Below are 24005 nucleotides of genomic sequence, written 5' to 3'. Positions count from 1 at the left end.
AAATATGTACATTCAACCTACAAGTAATACGCTATTTTTTGTGTAAGTTATATAACACAATTAAACAAATAGCCATATGCAGCAGTAAATTATAAAACAGGTGTCTTCTACCAAAAAATTTAATTCTGCAATGCTATCTTCTCATTTTGCTTTCCTTTATAAAGAGCCTATAATTCACATTTAAGCCATTCATTCGATTCAGTTCAATTCTTATAAATAATCATTCTCACATTACGATCAATGTTCAGTGAGAGGAATGTCTTTTATGGAACCATATAAACGACTACAAATGAAATAATAAGCAATTTTGCATTTACTCTTTTTTTGTATTCCGATGATCTGTAAAAAAAAAAAAAAAAAAAAAAAAGGCAGCATACCCTTTATAAACAGACTAATCTACTAATTTAAACGAGGACAGAGCTATGCTGAACTTGTTGAATAAGTAGAAAGAACTTTATTCTAAAGTATAATAGAAAATAGCAAAAAACAGTATTTCATTTTATGCTATATTTGAGTACAAAGGAAAAAAAAAGAAAAAAAAACCCCCCAGGAGTTTCAACCTATTGTCAAACGTGATCCGTGCAACTTTTTTAGTGATACTATTAAACGAAGCCCGTGCTTTTCATAAACTGTTTGTCATACATTATTAAAGAAAGTCAACAGTAATGGATGTGATTATTTGCTTTACTGGTTCAGCATATTAAATTTTATAATCATTTATGATAAAAAAAAAGAATGTACTACAAAATAAGGAAAGTATAATAATGATAGTTATCATTTCAACAGAAAAGAAAGAGAAAAACATATAAGCATACAGATATTTACGGGGAAGCCTCTCTATCAGCAAAACGAATCCTGCGAGAAATATTATCTCGTCGACGTGCTGATAGTGAACGAAAAGGTGATGATGATGATGAGTGGAAAGGCGGTGATGAACGAGAGGGTGAAGATGAAGCAGAAGATAATGTCGATGATTGTCGACGACTCTGTCTTGCAGTAGCCAATGATCTTAGTTGTCGTCTAATGCGTCTATGTGCTGAAAGAATGTTTGTCTCAACATCTTGAATTTGGGTAGAGTAAGGTGGTATACTTAAAAGGGCTTCGACCATAGACTGACCGTACATATTCGTATTAACATCAGACGAAGAAAAAGGGAAAACGAGTTCTGATGGCGACATGGCAGCTAACGTCGCTGCTGACTCTAGAATATTTGGCAAATCTAAAAAAGCAAGCTAAATGTAAGTTTTTCTTGCTCATTTGTAAATTTTCAATATGAACCTTGAGTAATGAATTCTGGAACATTTGCAGTATCTGCTCCAAGCCTTGTTCTTGCTGTTAGAAATTGCTCTAGAAGAAATCCAGTTACTTGCAATTGCTCTAGTAAATCTCTTTTTTCCGAGATAAACTGCTCGATTCTATGATCAAGTTCATCCTGCTGAATAGGTGAGCTATCAGATGAGCTTTGATTCTGTCTTATATCCGTGAACGAGGAAGCCATTATATTACGTCGTCTTGATATACGATTGTGAGTCTGAAAAGGAGCAAATTCAGTAGATGTTGAGACATTACTATTATGACTTGTAATGACTGGTATTCTTTCTGTAGTTGATAGCTGTCCTATATTTCTTCCATATAATGATTGGTGTTGCTTACGAATATCTTCTTGTATTTCATCCAAAGATCTTCTTTTCGGTTTCCATACTGGTAAGCCCATTTTTATTCTGTTTAATAAAAAGGGGCTTTTTTTTTTCTAAATTTCCCTCACTGCTGCTTTTTGGATAAATAAGTTTGACAAGTCACATTCTACCGTTTATGCCATTAAAGGTATAGCTTTCTTCCTTCAAATTAAATAAATAAAAAATAGTTTAGCAAATGTGAAGTAGAATTGCGATTGATATCTCAGAGTGTTCGATTGAGAAATCAATTTGAAAGCTATTAAATATAAAGTAAATGATCATATATCAATGCTTACTGTGCTTTATAATTTTAGAAAGGAATTTGTTCCTGAACATCGCCTAGCTAAGTGAGCTATTATTATTAAATCCGAATACATTAGCATGCAACTGTCTAGTATCTAGTTCAAAGTAAGTATAAACACGTTTCAATCATTCTTTTACGACCGCTTCACCGAAGTGGTCTAATACAATGTGCATAATCCATTAAAATCCTAAAATGTTACTGTGAGTTGGACATTGATCTCAAATTTGTATCATATCCACGTCAACTTTCTTTTTTTTTCAATTTGAGTCATTAGGCTTTAAAGAAGCAAACCTTGTAGCCATTTATGTAGCCATATAACCCGTTACGATGAGCAGTTACATAATTGATTGGCAATGTCATATCTGCGGCATTAAAGACTCTAGGAATAGATTCTCAGCTAAGTCGTACAAATACACTATAATTGATATTAATAATTCTTATTTTGGCACTAATTCCTTGTATATCATGTAGATTTCAGCAATTCATTGCTCTTATACAATTAATGATCCTTTTTATTATTCCTCTTATGCTGATATAATATGTGTGCATATCTTCATTTTAAGCAAGTGCTTAATCAAAGGTAAAATGATAGTTTTGTGTGAACAGCTAGAAAAAAAAAAGAAAAAAAAAGCTCAGCATGATATTGAGAGCCTTCGTACTGAGCTGCTGATGTCTATATCTGAATTTTATCTGTTGTAAAAGTGTAAAAATTACTAATCTGGAGAAATTAATGCCATGTTATGCAACATTCAATAATTATTGAATACGGTAGTCGCTCTATTTAAGGGTAGCCAAAATTGTCGGAATATCCACCCTTAAATAGAACATGCCCTTAAATCGAAATTCGTAGCTGTTAAAAAATTGAACTCACTTAATATGTATTGTAGCTACATTATATACATGTTTGTACAACATGTTTACACATAGGCCACTTGTCAGTATCAATTCTATGAACAAAGAAATAGAAACTAAATATAGAGATGACTCAATGGAAATACAATAGGATAGACCTTCCAAATATAGAATGCGCAAGCAAACCTTTAAAGCGTCGATCCCAACCCAAAACCCAAGCCAAAAGAAGTCCAGATTATTCTGCATCTCAAGACAAAGAAATTATGATCAAGCTCCTTGAAATAGAATATATAAATATACACAAAGAATACATTTTAATAAAGGACACCTTTCTTTCTTCTAAAAAGAATCCTAGTATTTCAGATCTATTTTGGGGTTATCAATTTTATAAGAAGACTTACAAACCATTTTCATTGAATTATATTTTCAAGCTTACCTCAAGAAGGTCAAAAGATCATCTTCATTTGTTGTGAGGCCTGCAAAAGTTAACGTCACAAGACATATTTCAACATATCTGGAAACTTTAACATTAGTGGTGTGCGTAAAAAACTACGTATTATAGCGTTTTTACCTTGTGTATTTCCATCAGCATCGATTTCCTCCAATACCTTCTTGTCATCATCTAGATCCCTGTTCATGATTGGATCATTTGTGCTTGTCTTAAAAGACACGAAAACCTTTTCAACCATTGAGCGCATCTTCAGCTTCTTGCACATCATGTTCAGCAACTTTGTTCGTGTCTCATTTGTTTCCTTTGACCGGGATTTTCTAGCGTAGCCGATGACGCTATACCCGTCATTTTTGAAAGACTGAATAGTCTGTTGGTATAAAGGTAATTGTTCGACAATAAACTTTACAACATTTGCTATCACATGTTGTATGAATAAATGAATGAAAATAAAAAAGATCAAGTGCCTTACCAATATATTTTTCTTTCAGTACATACAACAATCGAACGGAGATTGTGGCTTCTTCATTGACTTTTCTTCTTTTGACAGTAGCGTGAATAAAATCAATATTTTTTCCGGAGCACCATCTTCCAAAGCCAACTGGGCTTTTGTCTTGTAGCAAATGCGAATAATTCCAAACATATGTTAGAACATCGTTCATTGAACACGATTGCCCATCATACACCTCATCATTATGTGGATCAACAGAAACAAAGACTGTGTTGAGAAATTGCACAAGTCCTGCATAATTATCTAATAAAAAACTGGCGTTTAGTGAAATATCTGATATGTGCAAATAACTTGTCCTTTACTGATAAGCTGTTGCCTTTCTTTCTCAATTGTATTTTCGTTGGCTACTTCTTGTCTGGCTTGATACTTGCGGTATAAAAAAGGATTTTGGTTCATTGTCCTTTTGCTTTGTATAATCGGCTATGTTGGATCATCTGTATAACATATTTCACCATTTACAAAATCGTCAGCTTCTTTAGTTAATTTTTCGACATTATTTTCGTTATATTCCTCGCAAAAAAACATACATATTGCTTGTTCTCTGGTAATAACGTTCATGTTCAAGAAAATAAAGAGCAAGACAATCGAGGGAGAAAAAACAGCAAATGTTTTGTCGTTTGAAAAAGGTACAAAAGAAAAGACGAGGTCGACGACGAGGTCAGTTGAGTTTAAACTACAGTGCTTTAACCTAAAATAAGACAATTTAATAAAATAAACAAGACACTTTAAAAGATAAAAGAGACGAACACCAAATTTTTTGAGACAAATAAACAAAACAAATTAGACGATTGTTCAAAGACTTACACTGTATCTGGGATTAATGCAGCGGTAACTACAAAAGATTATTTGGTCTTTTCGTCGATCGATTAGTGCTAGTTGATGATCATAGTATATTTTTTCTTTTAGAGCCAGTGAAGTGAGGTTTTTTTGAGCTGCAGAAACGTTCTGGTCTTTCACCATTTGCACGTAGACTGAAAAGGATGTGTCTAAAGTTTAATGTAGCAGTCATATCACGATTCATAAGGCGATGAAGAGGAATTTTAGCAGTAGCTTCTATTGTACTGGTCACAACCTTTAAACATTGTTGGTTTTTGCACCTGAGTAGAAATTATAAAAGCTTTTTTTTTTTCTTTTAATTGCATATAAAAAGCATTTACCTTAAAAGGACATAACGATCTACAATGGGATACTTTTCTCTTTGATATAGTCTAGGGTTCTGTACTTTTTTAAACGTTTCAACTTTACCGTTCTGGCAAGAAAGACACGGACTAGATGTCTGGAACTCGTCAAGGAGGTACACCTGGAAGCCTTCTTTGGCTAGTATTCTTCTCTTTCCGACGCCTCTAATGGTTTCATGATACTTTACATTTCCTGTCGACCAGTTATCCAGGTATTAAGATAGCATCACTTCCCAAACTTCCCTATAAGCTTCTTGGCCAGCCGTTTTTCAACTTGTTGCTGATTAATAAAACTTGAGAGCTCCGTTTACTAAAGGGTAAGAAACCACCGGCATGCTGATCTTCTGCAGGGCGGTCTTCATTTAAGCAGTACGCTTTCATGACTGGGATGACTTTGGTTCATTCTTGAAGATACTCGACAAACCTGTTTTTGCTGACAGTTGAAGGTTTGAAATGCGACAGGGAAAGCTCGGCTGCAATCACTTCGTCTCTCTTCAAGTTGTTCCTGAGCTTCCTGAATTTTCTGAATTTAATTTCGATTGCTTTCTGGCTGCTTGTACATCGGTAAATCATTTTATTTTCAACTGTGCTCTTTTCATGCATACAATAAAACAAGTCTCGACGGCCAGGACCCACTAATGCATATTTGCCAACGCCAGCCAATAAATCTTCTTTTCCCGACTTCTAAAACTATTGGAATTCATCTTCCTCAATAGACTTTGACTTTCCGCCACTGCTGTCACCTTTCTTCTTCGTATCATAGTTTTGCTTTACAGCGACACACCTATGTCATCTGTGTATATCGTACCTCTAAATTTTACCCCATTCAGATAAGCAGTGATGATTTTATCACCTCATAAGAGGCTATCTGATTAGTATACTTCGTATTAACTGGCTCGTACGAACAGCACTGGTGTCGATAGTTGAGTACTAGCCCTTTGTAAGTCCTTGATTTTGTCGAAGCTTTCTGCTTGTCTGCCTTGTAGTTATTGAGGAGTGACAAAAAGACTTCTTTAAAAATTCAAAATTAATGAAATCTTTGAAAGAAAACGCAAGGTTATTTCTAGTTCATGAATCTATCTATATAATATACTATAAAATGATCAAAAATTGTACATGAATTTAAACCACGATGTAAAAAAAATGGCTGCTTCTTTGGCAGAGAGCTAAATTTTTAACCTTTCCCTCTTTTTCTTTATTTCTGTAAAACTTTTATTACTGCTATGTCTGAAACTAACGAACCTCGTCACTGTAGTGGTTGTAGAGTGCATATGCCTAACCCTAATCGTTATAGAACTTGCGAGAACTGTCGTGTAATAACTTATTTTGACCGAAACATAAAAGTATTTATCTAACTTATATATTATAGGCACGACGAGTAAACCACTATGGTACTCAAAGCACAAGAACTTCGGTAGCTAGAAAGTCTTTGGCTTATATATCAGAATTGAGCAGATTCACCTCGTGGTCACCAGGTCGTATGGACAAAGTATGTCAGCACTGTGGTGCACTCCATTGTGTTTAGGATAGGGGAGTTTTAGGTAAAAAATAGTATAACAACAAAGATAAAGAAATACTGTTAGAACTTGGTATTTCTTTATTAAGTTAAGATAACTAAGATTGAATATATTAAATTCTACATGTAAAAAGTGAGAGTATTTATAGACATGATACGGATAAAGAATTAGGACAGATTCATGATCAACTCGACAGAATAGATGATTACTATTTCTAATTATTAGTTTAGCCTGTTCCTAGCTTGTATAATATACTATAAAATGATCAAAAATTGTACATGAATTTAAACCACGATATATATACAGTAACAGACAAAACTGCTGCACAAAACTTTTTTTCAGCTTTTAACTACCATTACTTGCTCATAGTAATTGCGATAGTCATGAAACTATATTAGAAGGAAGATATATTAGTTATTAATACTATTAAATAGTGCACGATGCTCAGATTGTTCAGTTTCTGAATCAAGTGTATGTCCCCAACTGAGCCATGGAACGAATCACTTTACATAAAAAAGAAAGTCTTATCCAGGGATATTTTTTCTTTATGTATATACAACTAGATTTGATGAGAAATCATTGTTATCTTTCATAAAGTGGTGAAGCACCAAGAAAGTTTTATACATGAACCAAGAACAGGAACGAAAAGTATTGAAGGATCAAAACGGTTCAAAGGTTCGATATCGAGTCTTATGGACATTAAAAAATAAATATTTGAATGGCATTACTTTATCAATTACGGAGCATCTGCCAAAGTACTAGGCATATGTCAAGAACCTCAAGAAAAATAACTTCACAGTCATTGGATACGCCAGAAAGTCTCCAGGCCAGGAACATCAGGAAGCGAGAGTGGGTTTGATTCAAAAAATGGTCAACAAATTGTATGACGCGTTGCTTGTGGATAAAGTACTTGTCACTACATCATCGCGAACAAATGATACTATTACATCCCGCGACACGAATGGAAAAAATGCTCAATTGACGCTTTTGAACCAAGTGCATGGAAACACTCAAGGTAATAAACGTAGAACACTTAATTCTAATCAAATCACTCACAGTATCATATAGATCTATTGGAATATATCTGCACATCAAAAGACAACTGTCTAGTGCTCCAATACGATGATAAAAAAAACATCAAAGCCTTCAAAGTGGATATCCGATTCATCTTTGATTTAGACGGGAAAGAATATGATGTTGGTGCCGGCGAAGTCGCGAGAGAAACAGCAGATAAAGCAAAAATTCTTCACGATAAATCAAAACTGCTTTGGGAAGGAAAGGATGTCTTGGACGGTATTCTTAAAGCAGTGATTGTGGAAAGCAATGCCCAGAAAGCGGTTGGACATGCCATTCAAATCAAAGGACTATGCGCACAAGTGATTTTCATTTATTCGACAAATACCGGCCTGTATGTTGCTATACCTGTATTCAAGATTTACTTCCCCGTCTGCTTGCTGCATTTAAGTGATTTTATTGATGGATTAAAAAATGTGTTTCGTTTTGTTGACTTTTTATGTGATAATGCAAAACTATATGAATCAGCCACCATATCAAGAAAAAGAAGAATCTCGTCCATTGACTTTGATTACAACACGCAACAACGTAAACTGCTGGCCCATTCATTAATTGGCTTAATCAAACCAACGTATTACAGCCCTATCAACAACGACCGCTTCTGTTCTGTGTTTGACCTTTCAAATACAGAGGGATCAAGAGATACCCCTTCTCCCAAATCCAATGTGGAAGAAAATGATGTTTCCGATTCTGATGCGGATGAAAATGGGTGGATCATGTTGGATGACGGGAAATGGTTCCATCGCGAAACCAACATTACTTTAAACAATAACCCTTACGAGTAATAAATAACAAATATGTGAACTATAGTGTAATATAAACAGTGAAACTTGAACAATCCTTACGAATAATACATTGATTATAACTAGTAGTCAAAACAGTCAAACTCAAAAAAATTAATAAAAGTCATATTGTTACGTATTATGTAAACAATTAGGTATTCATATTCGTGCAACTCAGAGATGGGTCAAACGTTATTATAAAAATTCTGATATCTTGTACTTTCGAAAAATGAAAATCAGGACGACGTCGTATTCTTGGAGATGAGCATAAATAATTTCTTTTAAATTACAATGATGAGAATTCTTCCACTGTCTTGGTACTTCCATTTCCGATTAATTTACCTAATGCGACACCTCCGTCCCAATCATCACCCAATATAAATGAGATCGCTGGTCTCTAAATACCTTTTGTTTAATTCAAATATCAAATTATTTTTTATGTATAAATAATCATCTTTGACTATTGTATCAGACAAGTTATCTTTGCTATGAATGTCAAATTTACTTTAATTTACTTTCCCCAATAAATTTGGTTAAATAGCAGACTTTATTAAAGAAAAGACCTATTGACTACAAGGTGTTTACAAAGCAGTTCGCCTAGACAAGTTCATTTACAATGCATGGGAAGTAAATATATAAACTTCATTGAAATCAAGAATAAAGGAATAAAAATAAGGAGCGAGAAATAAAGTGTGGCCACAATTTACAACTAGAACTTTTGAGTCATTGGAGAAGTTGAGGAATAAGAGGATTTGTGTTACTAAAATCTGTATTATGCTGCAAGCTACCAATTTTAAAAAAGATGGAACATATAGCTGGCCAGTGATAGAACAGGCATTGCTGATTATGAAGGCTAGATAAGCATCATTAAGCTATGGTTCTTAATCAATATTTGAACGTTAGAAACACTGTATATTATGACACTATCCATAAAAATTTAACGAGCAATCATTCTACGTGTATCTAGCTAGCCAATTGAATTTATCTGGGCGAACTGCTTTGTAAATACCTTGCGGTCAGCAGGTTTTTTCTTTAATAAAGTCTGGCCAAATTCATTGGGGAAAAAATATTATGCAAATTTATTTTTGTAATTCTTGAATACTATACAATCTAGTAAGACTAGGACCAGCAAATTGATTGAGTTGCTTTGTAAAGTTATGCATTTGTGCATTTAAAATCATGGAATCCAGACGACTAGGTTCAAGGGGGAGTTTAAATAATGTTTTGACTTCATCTTCAGGTAAAGGATCCTGTCCTTTTTCTGCACGCTCAGCATTCTCTTGTTTCTATATAAAAACACATTTGTCAGTTATTTTATTCTTGTCCGTTCATTTCTTTCTCTCTCTCTCTCTTTTTTTTTTTTTTTACTCTCTTGATTAACCAGCTCTGGATCTTGGCTTGCTCACGAGCAACAGCCTTCTTCCAATATTGATAATTATACTGCTCTTGGTGTTGAAGTTCTGCACAATCTAGCAAGTAATGCAAATTCTTTTGCATAAAAGGGTCTAACTCTAAATCAAGCACATCAAAATTGGGTGCTAAAGGTCTTGCTTCTTCTAATTCGATTTGTGTCTTTTTGCTAGAGGTAAAAGTAGATAGATAGCCGAGACGATCAGCATTTAACTTGGGCATCTCAATATTGTGAAGCATTAAGGTGACATAATGTGAGTTGTAAATTTGAACAGGTAACTCTTCGAAAATGTTTGTAAATGATAACTTTGCTTGAGCAAGACTAATTATATACATTAAATAATCAAATTCAATTCTCTTTTTTTTTTTTTTTTTTTTTTTTTTTTTACCTTTCAGTTGTGAATTTTTTAGTTTCATAAGTCTTCATAAAAGCATCTGTTAAGCGGAAAGCTCTGATACTCAAATTGCCTTGAGCTGCACTTTTTGAAACGTCGTGAATAAGAACAATAGATTGAGAGCTAAGAGAATTTTGATAGCTGTATTGTGTTTCAATCAAATTAAGATCTACAAAGTTGCCTAAATGAGCAGAGCGATACCAGCCTACAGTGTTATTATCAACATTTGCAGCACGAAGACAACGCATCATGTCAAGTTGATATTGTGCTATAATTTCTTTCATCGTTAATTCTTTTTTGTTCTTTGTTAAATCATATATTCTATTTTACCGCTAGTATCTTCATCACCGTCAGAGGGAAATGGGAAGCAGTTGGTAACTTCCATAATGCCTTTGTCGTCTAATCCGAGAAGTTGGCCAGTGACATCATTCGGATAAGACTCTCGACAGTGCTTAATGATCTTTAAAACGACCTAAAATAATAATGTATAAATTCCCTTTTTTTTTTAATAAATCAGCAAAAAAAAAAGTTTTACCAAGCCATCTAACTGAACAGAGTGAAGTGCCTCGGTATCAATACTGGCCATTTCCTTTTAATTTGTAAAAAAATAAAGGAGGGGAGAGGGAAACAATTCAAGCTTTTGAATTTTTTTTCTTTCTTGTGACTTGCTTCAAACGAACAAAAATGACTACATCAACATTGCAACACACAATCAAAGATTTGCTATATGAGCACACCAGTTAAATTTGTTCTACAAAAAAGAAATAAATTTATACATTTTAAAATAGATGTGAAGCTCGCTTCATATACATGTATCAAATGAAGGAAAATGCGCAAAACTTATTTACATAAGCGCAATTTTTATTCAATAGTGACAAAAATGCCTTTTTATAAGCAGTTCCAGTTTATGGTATCCCTTGCATTTTCATTCAAGTATTCATTTGCTTTTTTAAAATGTCCGCAATCGAAGAATCCTTTATGAGCTGAAAGTGGAGAAGGATGAACGCTTTTCAAAACCAAATGTTTCTATTTGAAAATAATTAGTCTCACGCATAATGTATGCAAAATAAACTTACAGATTTGTTAATTTTAGCACCCTTCTTTTGTGCATGAGAGCCCCACAACATGAACACAATATGTGATTTCTTCTCATTCAAATATTGTATGATGGCATCTATAAATTATTAAGTACTTTTTTATACAAAAAAAAAATGCTTTGCTTTTTACCTGTAAATGGTTCCCATCCTTGATTAGCATGACTTCCTGCTTTATGCGCTTCTACAGTGAGTGAAGTATTTAATAATAAAACACCTTGTTTAGCCCAGTTTTCTAAATAACTTTTTTTTTATAAGATTAAAGCGATATACTAGTCAGTTGTAATGTTTCTTACCCGTGATTCGGAACAACAAAGTCTGGATAATCTTTTTGAAGTGCTTTGTACATATTCACCAAAGATGGTGGTATTCTCACACCCTTGATGACAGAAAAACACAATCCGTGGGCTTGATTAATGTTATGATAAGGATCTTGTCCTAAAATAACCACCTTCACATTGGAAACAGGTGTATAATTGGACCAGCTATAGACTTGACTCACTAATGGAAAAAATTAATCAATCCTTTCTTCTTTTTTTCTCTTTATATGAAATTTCTTACAAGGAGGAAAAATAGTCTTTTTTCCTTCAGCCTCTGCTTTCAAGTATTTCTTCAACTATTTACCATTGCGTGTTAATTTTAGCAGTAAAATAGGTTGTTTTCTATTTTTACCTTAAGAAAGTAAGGTTTTACCATTTCGGGTGCAAGTACTTTGAGCCATTCCTTATTCATTGTCTTCATTTCTAAATCTAACAATTCAAGTGTTTCTTTATCAACATTCTTGAAGAATTCTTGTGGATCTTTGTCAGCGTCCTTGCTAACGTTTTCTTTAGCTTTCTTTTTATTGTCGTCCGTTGTTGGCACAGGTTTGAACATGGATAAAAGCGACACTTGCTTTTTTCCAACTGTAGTAGGCTTCTTGTTTGGAAGTTCTGACGCGTCATTAGAAAGACGTCTTTTGTTGTTGGTGTTCATGGCGATATATATATTTATATAAAGTGCAGAAAAGAAATTAGAAAAATAAAATTTTTGAGAATGAAAAGGACTACTTTCATATTTTTGACGAAATCCTTTATTTTACGTATTTTTTTTTTTTTTTTTTTTTGTAAGAGTTGATCTGCTACAATCCTATTCTTATCATGATTGTAAACAGAATACAACTTTTATCTATGTTCCATTTTCTTTAAACATACGAAAAATAGAGAAAAACTCACCATCTTTGTTACGTGTCTTTCCATTAGTTTTTTAAACTTTATTTTGCAAAGAAATTATTAATTTACGAGGAAATACATTGAATACTTCTTTCTCCAAATAATAAAACAAATTAGACACCTTAAAAGAGACGAACACCAAATTTTTTTGAGACAAGTGAACAAAACAAATTAGACGATGCAGACTCCTTTTGTAGACGATTTTTTTTTATCACACTATCATTCTCCACCTTTTACTGTGGAGCGCAATGTAACTGAGCAACTGGTTGTATGCACACATATCATTAGCTTTGTAGTATTGCAACGGAAATGGTACTTTCTTCATAATGTCTAAGTAGGACAAAATTTGTAATTCAATCATCAAGACATTATGTTATAAAGTACTGAACCATTTGGTCATTATTCATCATATCATATAGTATAAGTCTATAGATAAAGTTATTTCATGGATTTAACTCCACTCTAGTAGTGACAATATGTTGTCAAAAGACAAAGATAGCACATACGACAACAGTAATAAAAAATGCCGTCAATTCATCTTTTTCTTTTTCTTTATGGAACTGCCTCTAAATATTATGACAGCTAAAAGTTCAATCGTTGGTATTAGGTGGAAACCACAATATATTTCGCTACGCAAGACGCTTGTAACTAATGTTCATACCCTTGTGTTACATATATTCTCCTTTTTGAAGTATATCTTTACTAAATTGTATAGTATTCAAGAATTACAAAAATAAATTTGCATAATATTTTTTCCCCAATGAATTTGGCCAGACTTTATTAAAGAAAAAACCTGCTGACCGCAAGGTATTTACAAAGCAGTTCGCCCAGATAAATTCAATTGGCTAGCTAGATACACGTAGAATGATTGCTCGTTAAATTTTTATGGATAGTGTCATAATATACAGTGTTTCTAACGTTCAAATATTGATTAAGAACCATAGCTTAATGATGCTTATCTAGCCTTCATAATCAGCAATGCCTGTTCTATCACTGGCCAGCTATATGTTCCATCTTTTTTAAAATTGGTAGCTTGCAGCATAATACAGATTTTAGTAACACAAATCCTCTTATTCCTCAACTTCTCCAATGACTCAAAAGTTCTAGTTGTAAATTGTGGCCACACTTTATTTCTCGCTCCTTATTTTTATTCCTTTATTCTTGATTTCAATGAAGTTTATATATTTACTTCCCATGCATTGTAAATGAACTTGTCTAGGCGAACTGCTTTGTAAACACCTTGTAGTCAATAGGTCTTTTCTTTAATAAAGTCTGCTATTTAACCAAATTTATTGGGGAAAGTAAATTAAAGTAAATTTGACATTCATAGCAAAGATAACTTGTCTGATACAATAGTCAAAGATGATTATTTATACATAAAAAATAATTTGATATTTGAATTAAACAAAAGGTATTTAGAGACCAGCGATCTCATTTATATTGGGTGATGATTGGGACGGAGGTGTCGCATTAGGTAAATTAATCGGAAGTGGAAGTAGTAATTCGGTTAGGTTGTGAGTAGGATCATTCACTAAATGAAAATTGGGACAATTCTTATTTGTCTTCATATGTCCAAGCTGACCACAATTACCACAACGGCGCTAAAAAGAAAAAGAAATTTAATCTATTTTCGTATAAAAAGAATTATGTTTACCATTGCCCCTTCACGCTTTCCTCTGATAAGACCAAGAACAGGATTTTCTGCCAGAGCTGCTTGTTTGGCCAATTGTCGTTGTCGTCTTCTCTCAGCAACGCGTTTTAATTTAGCTAACTGATCTTGAATTCGCTTCTTCATACGTGCGTTCTTTTCAGAATCATCTGTAGGCTCAAGCGCTTCAGTACTAGTGATTAATGTTAGCAAATGGATGCTTTAAGTATTTTATCCATATACCTTGTAGCCTCCTCTTCGATCATTTGTCTTTGTCTTAGATATGATTTAATTACCACCGGATCACGTACAACCTCCTGCTGCCAGGATTTTTCGCCATTCTTTTGGGCTATCAGCCGTCGAATGATTAAATATTTGTTTTGATTATTGACATGATAGCTAGACGTTAGACTACCAGTAACAGAGACATCATCATCGTAGTCATCAATTTCTGATGTTCCCCTTTCAGACTTGTTGCGATAGTAATAAGGTGTTAAAGATCCGCTACGATGCCAGTCGTAATCAGACTGTATAAATTCAAATGTTAGGCTATATCCTATTTCTATAAAAAGAATTTAGTACTTACTGTTGAAGGACTATCAACTTGATATGTATCTTTTTCTTCTTCGTGATCAGAAAGCTCAGGTTCGATTCGGTTACTTAGTGAGTCTAACTGTGTTTTCCATATACGAGCAATCTCTTCTCTATATATTTGCTGCTGTTCAGCAACGTTATATCTGTGGGCACTTTTTGGTCGAGCTTTGATTTGAGCTAATATACACAGAAAGTGAGTCTTTGATTAATTTTATAAAGCATGTTTTTACCCAATTTTTCTTCTGCTGATTCACCAGCACGCAAGAAAATATCTTTCATTGATACACGAATAAAACTAAAGCCCTCGCCTCGTCCGGTAGGATCACCTGCACCATAAAGTTTTAACATGGCTTTACCTTGCGTAGCATTAATAAAGTTTCTTGTTGAAAACCAAGGTGCCAACTGCTGCTCGACTTCTAAATTAGATTCTCCTTCACCAGCCTCATCTTCATCATTCATGTCACCATAACCAAGATCTTGAAGATGTCGTTCGCCTACCAGCATACTTTCATACAGACAAATCATCTCTGGTGTGACCATCTTACGAAGATCTTCCTCATCTGGTGGATCAGAGCCACCGCGCGTCTTCCAGTACCCACCACCACCATCCTTATTCCTTCGATGAAACTCTAAAAATTCTTTAAGGCGCTGTCTAATTTGTATATCTGAATACTCTGGGAATTTCTGTGCGAGTCTTCCCATTTTAAGTCTGTGTGATGGACTGCGTTTGATAAGACGGTAGGCGGCTACTTGCAACCGACTTTTGATGATTGTTGTCACCTTTCGTGAATGTGGGCCAGGTACTTCCTGTACAGGGTAAGATTGACCAATAGTAAATATGGCAGGAATTTCACGTAGATAGTACTTTGTTTGGGACTTATAGGTACTCTTTAATAGTAAAAAATCAGTACGTTTAACTTCATGTCTAAATATAGGCGCACGGATCAAGTTATTGTAATACACGGAGATTGTTTGCCCAGGCTCGACATTACCAAAGTTCATAAAGGGTGATGTATCTCCAATATCAAGAACAAACGGCTCTCCAATGTCAGCACTAGGCACAAACTCGTCTTTTGGTTCAGTTTTACGGTAATAGTTGACCACTAATGTTCCCATGCCTATATTGGATATAATTGGAGGATTTTCTTCAGAGTATTCCATCAGAACAAATGGTGTGCTGTCTTTTAGAGTTAAATCTTTAGTGGTTCGAATTGGATCGATATATCCCTTCTTTTTATCTCTTTTCTTTTTGCTAACTTTCATTCTAGAAAAATGGATATCTGTATTTGATGGTAATTGAATAAGCGGTCTATGAAATGACCGTAATTCTGCTTTTGATAATTTTGTTTTATAAAAAGCTGGATGTAACTTCAATGCTGGTAATGCATGCTGTACAATCAACTGACCGAATGTTTGTCGAACACGAACAAGTCGGCCCGCCAGATGTGTTTCATAGTGTTTATCATTAGACAAATTGAAGCGGTTCAAAGGCAGTTTGTTATGAGGTTCAATTTCGACATGATACACTTGAATCTTTGGTAAAGGCCTCGGTATAGGCTTTCTACCTTTTTTGACATGCTTAGGTTGAATCAATAGTTCTTTAGTAGCTTCGACTTCTTCTACATCAAACAGCATGTTTGGATCATTCAAGTCTAACGATATCTTCATTGTCTCAGCGTCAATTTTTTCTTTATCCCAGATAATAGCCTGTAGCCAACTGTCTTCTTCTAATTCCATATTCAAATGTTTATTTATAACAGTTGTCTGATCCTTGTCTTTTATGTCTCTAAAAAATTACATGTATGAGCCTTAGTGTTAAATCAGTGTATTCTCATCCTATAACTTACAGTATTTCATTATCATCATTATCCCAAATAATATCGTCCTCCCATCTATCAATTGCAACCGAATGAAAAGCTCTGTCGTTATTGAAAATGCTGTCTGGAGGCTCTGCAATATAAGACTGCGGACAGAAAACATATAAATAAAGCTACACCTTTTCTTATATAATAAATCCTTCTTACTCTGTCAGCCAAACTGTCTACATAACTGTCCTCATCATCATCGCTTTCATTTGTACCAATTTTGCTATCTTCATTTAATTTTTCAATTCTTCTACGTTTTGTGGATTGTTTTGTTTGCTCAAGACGAAGACGTTCCCATTTACTTGTTCTTATAAAAAGTGTCCTATCATCGCGATGAACTTCGTACTCATAGCTGTCCCCAAAAATCACTATAGCCATATGTAAACTTAAGCTTTGATAATCCTTTTTTATGCTAACCTCTTTTGTTGGTTTGAAGTTTTGGTGGCCTTTGTATCCGTGTCATGAATAAATCTGAGAAATTTAAAATTTTGTCCTTCTCAAACCCAGGAAATAATTGATGAACATCTAAAACTTGTTGACCGTCTTGTCTTTTAAACTCTTCTGCAGTCATTGACAGGCTACTGTTTTTATTTAAAGCATCAGACAGTGCTACGGGTTCATACTCTTGCTTAATTTTCAGTTGTTTTTCTTCCTCTTCTTCATCATAGTTATCCGTCACTAAAGAAAGTCGAGAACGAGGCATGACTTTTTGAACAATGCCCATGCCCCGCTTGAAATATTTATCAGAAAACATGGGATCATCAGGTACAACTTCATTAAAATCTGAATAATCAACAGCATCAGACGAATGGACTGTAGGAATAGTAGAGGGCCGAGTATATAATTCTTCCTCATCCTCTTCCTCATCCTCATCACCAGTTGCTTTTGCATGTTCTAAACCAAATGTATTATCACTAAAAATTTTGGAAATAACACCTGCATCAACGGTTGAAAGAGTTTCTTTCAGTTCCTACCAAGAAACATTAAGAAAAAATAGAAAAAAAACTCTCCCTTAAAGCTTTACATCATCTAAATCACTTTCAAGCCTTCCTTGTTCATCCACATTACCAAAGAAATAGCCTGCGAAAGACATCTGGGAGAATCCTAAGGTAATGTAGCTAAAGAAAAAACAAGAAAAAGGGATTTTCCCAGTGTGCCATTGTGATGACGACATGCATTAATTATACTCCGGTTATTCACTCTTTCACTTGTTGCCGTTTCTTCTTCCACATATACTATGTGCATTTCTTTGGGGTTGCTAAAGTATGTTTAAGTTATTTTGCATCCTTCTTGAGTATTGATCGAAAGAAAAAAACCAAAAAGCATAAAACGAAAAGATTTATGTAATACGACATTTTTATTGCCGAGAGTTACATACAGAAAATAAAGCAAGGATGTATGATGTATTATAAACATTGTATTAGACTATGTACAAATTGGAGCTGATTCTATTAATTGTTCTTTAAAGATTCAAGTGGCCATACAGGGTTTGCCGTGATAGTATAATCATCTATAAGGCCAGCTTGAAGTCGTTCAAGCCCTGCCCAAGCTATCATGACACCGTTATCTGTGCACAATTGAGGTGGAGGGCATATCAGTGGTAGATCATAGGCATTTGCTAAAACTTCCAATCTAAAAGATAAAAAGGTCAAGACAAGCCCACTGCCAGTATTTTTTCTTTTTTTTTTTAGAGTTACCGTTTTCTAAATGTCTTGTTACTTGCGACACCACCACTGACTACGAGAGCAGTCAAAGGTTTCTTATTTTTCACTACCTCTTGTTCTAATGCCAGGGTGATTTTTTGTTCCAAATGATTGATACAAGTCATTTGAAATGCTGCCGCCAAATCACTCACATCTTGTGCGTTACCAAGATCAATCAAGGGATCCTCTACTAGTCGGCCCATAGCCGATTTCAAACCGGCAAAACTAAATTTCAGGTCCTTCTTTTTATGTGGTTGAGAAAGTGGTGTGGGCAAGCGCGATCCAAATCGATCTGGATCACCATCCAAGGCTGCCTTTTCAAGAGCAGCACCGGGACCACCCCTTCTACCTTTGATCCAATCTAACTTTAAATATCTTGAAGCCTTATCAATAGCCTCACCTACAGCGTCATCCATAGTGGCTGCTAGTTGATTATAATCACCCACATCGTTTGCAGTCAGTAAGAGTGTATGTCCACCAGAGATGAGTAGTGTCATGAAAGGAAATGGAGGATAGGGCTGATTGGCTACGTTAGGTGTTGTAAGTCTGGCTGTTAATGCATGAGCTTCCTGTCAATTAAATGAATGTATGAGCAACTTATTCTCATATTAATATTATTTATATATTTACCATATGATGAACGCCTATTAACGGCTTTTTCAGCACAGCTGCAAGTGATTTTGCAGCGTTCAGACCTACTGGAAGGCAGGGAGGCAAACCTGGACCTCTTGTAACTGCAATAGCATCCAGATCTTGAACAGTTAAACGAGCCCTTTCAAGCGTTTCGGTAATCACACCGGGCAAATTTCGACAATGACTTGAAGAGGCTAACATGGGTACAATACCACCCATAGGTTCATGCAATTCTTGCTGACCTCGAACCACTTCGGCAAGAATTTGACGATCAGAAGTAACAATAGCTGCGGCAGTGTCATCACAAGAGGTTTCTATTCCAAGTACTTTCAGATGTCTTTTTGAAGGTCTTGTTGTTAATCTAAAAAAATTCCTCAATAAACTCATTTCAGGAACAAAAAAAAAAAAAAGAAAAAAAGAAATGACAGGCCCTTGTTTGCAGGACTAAAAATAATTTTTTTATATGCGGACTTTTTCTTTTCTTTTGTTTTTATTTACAAATGAAGCGATCAAACTCATCATCAGAAGAACAAGGCTTTCCACAAAAGAAAGCAAACTATAATAAAGTAAAAGAAGGAACAAATATAAAAGAGGACACGTACCACAAAGAAGAAATAATCGAAAAGCTTTCTGAAAAAGCATATGGCAACTACAACGCGTATTACACGTTAGTTTTTCATGTAAACATACAACTTAAAGCTAACAAAATATGCAAAAGAGCTCGACGATTACCCAAAGCTAAATGTAACATTGATCCTCGTATTGACTTGCTTGATTCTGCCTTATTTAAAGATAAGTGTGTTCTGGACATTGGTTGTAATTCAGGAAACATCACTGTTGCTCTTGGTAAACATATTAATACAGCTGAGATAAATACAACTCACTATTATATAATTTAGCTAAAAAGAAACAACCTAAACATATTCATGGCGTTGATATTGATGAATCATTGATAAAAAAGGCAGAAAATAACGTTAGACTTGTTTATTCATTAAGCAATCCTCAAGGAGATGATTCTGAGGAACCTTTTGATTTGACGTTAGCGTCTCACCATTTCCCACTTTCAATGACGCATATGTTTGGCTTCTTGCCAATGAATGCTCCACCCGACTTTAGATCAACAACTTTTCCTTATAATGTGAGCTTCAAAGCTGTTGATTGGACAAAAGAACGAGTAGAAAAAGAAAAGTATGATACAATATTAGCGTAAGTTTTCATTATGTCCCTCATATGCAAATTTATAATTCCGTTAACTTTAGTTTAAGTATAACTAAATGGATTCATATTCATGGAGGTGATAAAGGGTTGAAATCTTTTTTTAAAAAAATACATGACTCTTTAAAGGTGGGGGGTGTATTCGTTTTAGAAGCTCAAGAATTTAAAACTTTTCAAAGAAGGGCAAAGCATGTTGATGTAAAGTACCTACATGATATACAAATGAAGAAGTTGACAATTTTGATTTTAGCCCTCTTTAGATGCGGACGAGGATCTTCAGTTTAGGCCAGAGCATTATAAAGATTATTTATTAAATGAAGTTGGGTTCAAATCCTTTACTGATTTGGGTATTCCAAGCAATGAAGATAAAGGTAGTCATATAGTTAAAGTATTAAATCTATACTAATTATTATCTTAGGATTTTCTCGACCTGTTATTCTATATACCAAATAAAATAATGAATGGCATCATTATGATTGATTTCATAAATTAAAATAAATTTCACTCAAAAAAAGTTTGTCTTTTTTTTTTTTTTTTTTTTTTCGTTCTCTCTCTTAAAATGACAACAAGAAAAGTAGCACTTACACTATTTAGCTCGAGTACTTGCTCTTTATGTACAACCGCAAAATCAGCAATACTCAATGTACAAAAGAAGGTATACATACTTAATTGAATAGACCTAAAAGGCTAAAGCGCAAGTAGACACCTTTTTCTTTAACAGTACTTGACATTCATAAAGAAGAGTGCCCAAAAGAGTTTAGAGATAAATACATGTTCGATATTCCTGTTGTCCATCTAAACAATAAATTTTTAATGCAACATCGTATACCTGAAGATTCTCTGTTTGAAGCTATAAAATTATTTGAGACGACAGGACAAGTGAAACCAACAAAATAAAATAATAAAAACTCAGTGGCTTAATTTAATTATTCCTTCCTTTGTAAAAGGATGGCAGCAACGGAAGCAGCCAGTGATTTTTGGCAACAATTTAAGGCAGAATATTCAAGTAATTTGTAATAAAAAGATTCCGTTAATTTATATTAAAAGAATAAGCTTATTAGAGATTGATGATCTCTTGACAACCTCGACTTCTTTACCCAAAACGGATTTACCCTCTCACTTTGATACGATACTTCAAAAGATAAATAATCTAGAAAAACGTATCACGGAATCACTCACGTTTATACCTTCTTATGATGAGCGTCAGTTTTCTATGGTAATTAAACCATTATTTGATTTGTTATTAAAAAGAACTACACTAAATAATATTTATACAGCAATTAAAAGAATTAAGTGAAAGATTAGAAAAGCAAAAGACAGAACTGACACCCAAAGCAAAGTTTTCATTCAAGTCACGTAATAAAAAAAAGGCGTCTTCTTCGTCTACACCAGCACTAAAACAGCCCGACTTGAAAGAAGATGAACTTATTGCTGATAATAAAGAAGAACTATTGTCTGAGGCAACTGTACTATTAAAAGACCAATCCAATGCTGTTTTACGCCTGAGTGAAAAGATGATAGAAAAAAAGAGCATTGATATATTACTATCTAATTTGAAGCAATCTGTTATTATTTTGGATGATTCAGATAGAAAGATATCAGCCATACATATCAAGAACATTGAAGACTGTGTTATCTTTTGTGGATCAATTGACGGTTCTGTACTTATTTATGGCATAACAAATTCTATCCTGGTTGTGGATTGTCATCAAGTAAATAATATAATCATTTTATACATGTGTGTATGTGTGCATACTTATTCTCTCCGTTCTAGTTGCGTATACATGATGCACGTAACTTGGAAATACTAATGCATGTTACGAGTCGGCCGATTATAGAAGATTCAACTGGTATTTCTACCGGTAAATTGTCCAGTGTAAATGAATGATATCTATTTGTAAAATTATTTGTTAAATATGTAGTATAGGATAACAACAGTATAAATTACTATGATCAAATTGAAGATTTCAATTGGCTAAAGAAGCAAGCATCACCTAATTGGAAAATAATGGATGACTCAAGATTAGAACAACTTCATAAGGAATCTCAATCTATAAAGCAATTAAGCATTGGTTATAATGAGTCGCTTTCCCTATCAACCATCCTTCCTTCTATGAAATAAACAATTAATTTTACAGGGTCTTTTTTTTTAAGGATAAGTTTGTGTTTCAGGGTGCACATGTTGATTACATAAGAACAATGTACATTTTAAATTCTAGTTAATTTAATCTAAATAAAATAGGATACAATACACTATCAAGCCCTATAGTCTTCAAAACATAATCCAAATTATTCATTGAGCCAAGCATTGACTTCTTTACCGGTCTGCATACAAAAAGAAACCCTGAAAGCGGCATTCCATTCATCTCTTATTTATACTGCTTTTGATTGGATAATTTATTTGAACCTATTTTTTTTTTTTTTTTTTTTTGATTACAAGACAATTTAAAGCATCCTTTTTTTTTTCTTTTTTTTTTTTTTTTTCTTTATTCTTTTTTTTTTTTTTTTTATTCATAAAAATGAGATTGATTGTTCGTGATGATTATGAAGAAGTAACAAGCTATGTTGGTAAGTATTTGTGATAATCCTTTACTACTTTGTTCACTTTAAATAGCAAACTATGTCAAGGAACGCATCAATCAATTTAAGCCTTCAGAAACACGTCCATTCGTATTAGGCCTTCCTACTGGATCATCCCCTGTTGGTGTATACAAAAAACTAGTGGAGATGTACAAGTCAGGAGAAATTAGCTTTAAACATGTTGTCACATTCAATATGGATGAATACGTTGGGTTACCTCGTGATCATCCTGAATCCTATCACTCATTTATGTGGAAACACCTCTTTATGCATGTTGATATACACCCAGACAATGTACACATCTTGGACGGTAATGCAGCTGATTTGGATGAGGAGTGTAAGCAGTTTGAGATGGATATTGCTCGTGTGGGTGGTATTGAACTCTTTTTGGGTGGCATTGGTCCTGATGGTCATATTGCATTTAATGAGCCAGGATCATCACTGACATCTCGAACAAGAGTCAAGACATTAGCTTATGAAACGATTATTGCGAACGCTCGCTTTTTTGATGGGGATGTATCTCAAGTACCTAAGCTGGCTTTGACTGTTGGTGTAGCGTATGTTTTCCTTTGGCTTATTAAATCTGTACTGATGATATCATAATAGAACAGTGATGGATGCTAGAGAAGTCTTGATTATCATCACTGGTGCACACAAAGTAAGGTTTCTATTATTAAACAAATCAATCTAACGATTAAACGTAGGCCATTGCATTGGCCAATTGCATTGAAGGAGGAGTCAATCATATGTGGACTGTGTCAGCAATACAGATGCATCCCAAGGGACTTATTGTATGTGATGAAGATGCTACACTTGAATTACACGTTAAGGTATTTTATTATTAGAATCAATAAGATACACTAAGCTGTGTTGTAGACTGTAAAATATTTCAAGTCGATTGAACACGTACATCAATCATTGATCGGACCTGAAAACCTATCTCTTCAAGGTGGAGTGAAACAACTTAAACAATTTAATTATAGTGCAAGGTCTTCAACGCCTTTAAATGGTCCTTATGATGAATAACAGCAAGCTTATTTATTTTTATTTTCCACATATAAAGAATTATTTTAATTTAAAACACACTGTCAATGACAACCCTTACTCGCTTCTTAGCCATTGCTTTTGATGAATCATCATTTTTTCTCTTTGGTGGGGTATAGTTCTTTGCAGGACAAGGAATCATTTCTGTATCTTGACCATAAGTATGATTAAATGCTTTTAATATGCTAATAAGATGTTCATCTGGTACCAGTTGATCTCTAGAGATAGGAGCACGACAAGTAAAGCAAGTATCAGTTTTACTATAACCCAA

General features: G+C 34.1%; 11 protein-coding genes across 11 annotated transcripts; 5 read left to right on the top strand and 6 right to left on the bottom strand.

Moving 5' to 3' along the window:
- Nucleotides 1–821: 821 nt before the first annotated feature.
- Nucleotides 822–1714, bottom strand: RO3G_14301 (uncharacterized protein; the record flags this gene model as incomplete). The annotated part of the gene is made up of 3 exons (XM_067668885.1): nucleotides 822–1219; nucleotides 1279–1347; nucleotides 1507–1714. 3 exons carry the CDS (start codon nucleotides 1712–1714, stop codon nucleotides 822–824), a joined length of 675 nt encoding a protein of 224 aa, XP_067524986.1.
- A 1432-nt stretch (nucleotides 1715–3146) lies between these two features.
- RO3G_14300 (uncharacterized protein) lies at nucleotides 3147–3521 on the bottom strand (the record flags this gene model as incomplete). Its single annotated transcript, XM_067668884.1, has 3 exons — nucleotides 3147–3171; nucleotides 3269–3308; nucleotides 3404–3521. 3 exons carry the CDS (start codon nucleotides 3519–3521, stop codon nucleotides 3147–3149), a joined length of 183 nt encoding a protein of 60 aa, XP_067524985.1.
- A 2671-nt stretch (nucleotides 3522–6192) lies between these two features.
- Nucleotides 6193–6494, top strand: RO3G_14299 (uncharacterized protein; the record flags this gene model as incomplete). Its single annotated transcript, XM_067668883.1, has 2 exons — nucleotides 6193–6282; nucleotides 6339–6494. 2 exons carry the CDS (start codon nucleotides 6193–6195, stop codon nucleotides 6492–6494), a joined length of 246 nt encoding a protein of 81 aa, XP_067524984.1.
- Nucleotides 6495–7353: 859 nt separating this feature from the next.
- Nucleotides 7354–8345, top strand: RO3G_14298 (uncharacterized protein; the record flags this gene model as incomplete). The annotated part of the gene is made up of 2 exons (XM_067668882.1): nucleotides 7354–7501; nucleotides 7555–8345. The coding sequence occupies 2 exons, from the start codon at nucleotides 7354–7356 to the stop codon at nucleotides 8343–8345; spliced, it is 939 nt and encodes a 312-aa protein (XP_067524983.1).
- A 1076-nt stretch (nucleotides 8346–9421) lies between these two features.
- Nucleotides 9422–10733, bottom strand: RO3G_14297 (uncharacterized protein; the record flags this gene model as incomplete). Its single annotated transcript, XM_067668881.1, has 5 exons — nucleotides 9422–9628; nucleotides 9711–10074; nucleotides 10142–10415; nucleotides 10478–10619; nucleotides 10683–10733. 5 exons carry the CDS (start codon nucleotides 10731–10733, stop codon nucleotides 9422–9424), a joined length of 1038 nt encoding a protein of 345 aa, XP_067524982.1.
- Nucleotides 10734–11035: 302 nt separating this feature from the next.
- Nucleotides 11036–12216, bottom strand: RO3G_14296 (uncharacterized protein; the record flags this gene model as incomplete). Its single annotated transcript, XM_067668880.1, has 6 exons — nucleotides 11036–11173; nucleotides 11224–11321; nucleotides 11375–11484; nucleotides 11538–11742; nucleotides 11803–11857; nucleotides 11914–12216. 6 exons carry the CDS (start codon nucleotides 12214–12216, stop codon nucleotides 11036–11038), a joined length of 909 nt encoding a protein of 302 aa, XP_067524981.1.
- Nucleotides 12217–13867: 1651 nt separating this feature from the next.
- On the bottom strand, nucleotides 13868–17652 carry RO3G_14295 (uncharacterized protein; the record flags this gene model as incomplete). Its single annotated transcript, XM_067668879.1, has 9 exons — nucleotides 13868–14053; nucleotides 14107–14293; nucleotides 14344–14627; nucleotides 14687–14871; nucleotides 14925–16480; nucleotides 16542–16657; nucleotides 16719–16927; nucleotides 16977–17529; nucleotides 17584–17652. The coding sequence occupies 9 exons, from the start codon at nucleotides 17650–17652 to the stop codon at nucleotides 13868–13870; spliced, it is 3345 nt and encodes a 1114-aa protein (XP_067524980.1).
- A 358-nt stretch (nucleotides 17653–18010) lies between these two features.
- Nucleotides 18011–19282, bottom strand: RO3G_14294 (uncharacterized protein; the record flags this gene model as incomplete). Its single annotated transcript, XM_067668878.1, has 3 exons — nucleotides 18011–18108; nucleotides 18279–18831; nucleotides 18893–19282. 3 exons carry the CDS (start codon nucleotides 19280–19282, stop codon nucleotides 18011–18013), a joined length of 1041 nt encoding a protein of 346 aa, XP_067524979.1.
- Nucleotides 19283–19537: 255 nt separating this feature from the next.
- On the top strand, nucleotides 19538–20563 carry RO3G_14293 (uncharacterized protein; the record flags this gene model as incomplete). The annotated part of the gene is made up of 6 exons (XM_067668877.1): nucleotides 19538–19562; nucleotides 19595–19741; nucleotides 19795–20101; nucleotides 20155–20308; nucleotides 20361–20481; nucleotides 20529–20563. The coding sequence occupies 6 exons, from the start codon at nucleotides 19538–19540 to the stop codon at nucleotides 20561–20563; spliced, it is 789 nt and encodes a 262-aa protein (XP_067524978.1).
- Nucleotides 20564–21058: 495 nt separating this feature from the next.
- Nucleotides 21059–22232, top strand: RO3G_14292 (uncharacterized protein; the record flags this gene model as incomplete). Its single annotated transcript, XM_067668876.1, has 5 exons — nucleotides 21059–21116; nucleotides 21172–21326; nucleotides 21388–21822; nucleotides 21885–21986; nucleotides 22038–22232. The coding sequence occupies 5 exons, from the start codon at nucleotides 21059–21061 to the stop codon at nucleotides 22230–22232; spliced, it is 945 nt and encodes a 314-aa protein (XP_067524977.1).
- A 397-nt stretch (nucleotides 22233–22629) lies between these two features.
- RO3G_14291 (glucosamine-6-phosphate isomerase) lies at nucleotides 22630–23716 on the top strand (the record flags this gene model as incomplete). Its single annotated transcript, XM_067668875.1, has 5 exons — nucleotides 22630–22678; nucleotides 22725–23247; nucleotides 23297–23348; nucleotides 23395–23520; nucleotides 23567–23716. 5 exons carry the CDS (start codon nucleotides 22630–22632, stop codon nucleotides 23714–23716), a joined length of 900 nt encoding a protein of 299 aa, XP_067524976.1.
- Nucleotides 23717–24005: the final 289 nt, after the last annotated feature.

This window comes from Rhizopus delemar, genomic scaffold, assembly GCF_000149305.1.
Source record: "Rhizopus delemar RA 99-880 supercont3.13 genomic scaffold, whole genome shotgun sequence".
Taxonomy (NCBI): domain Eukaryota; kingdom Fungi; phylum Mucoromycota; class Mucoromycetes; order Mucorales; family Rhizopodaceae; genus Rhizopus; species Rhizopus delemar.
Note: the sequence above shows the minus strand (reverse complement) of the source record. Positions and strands in the feature narration are given on the sequence as shown.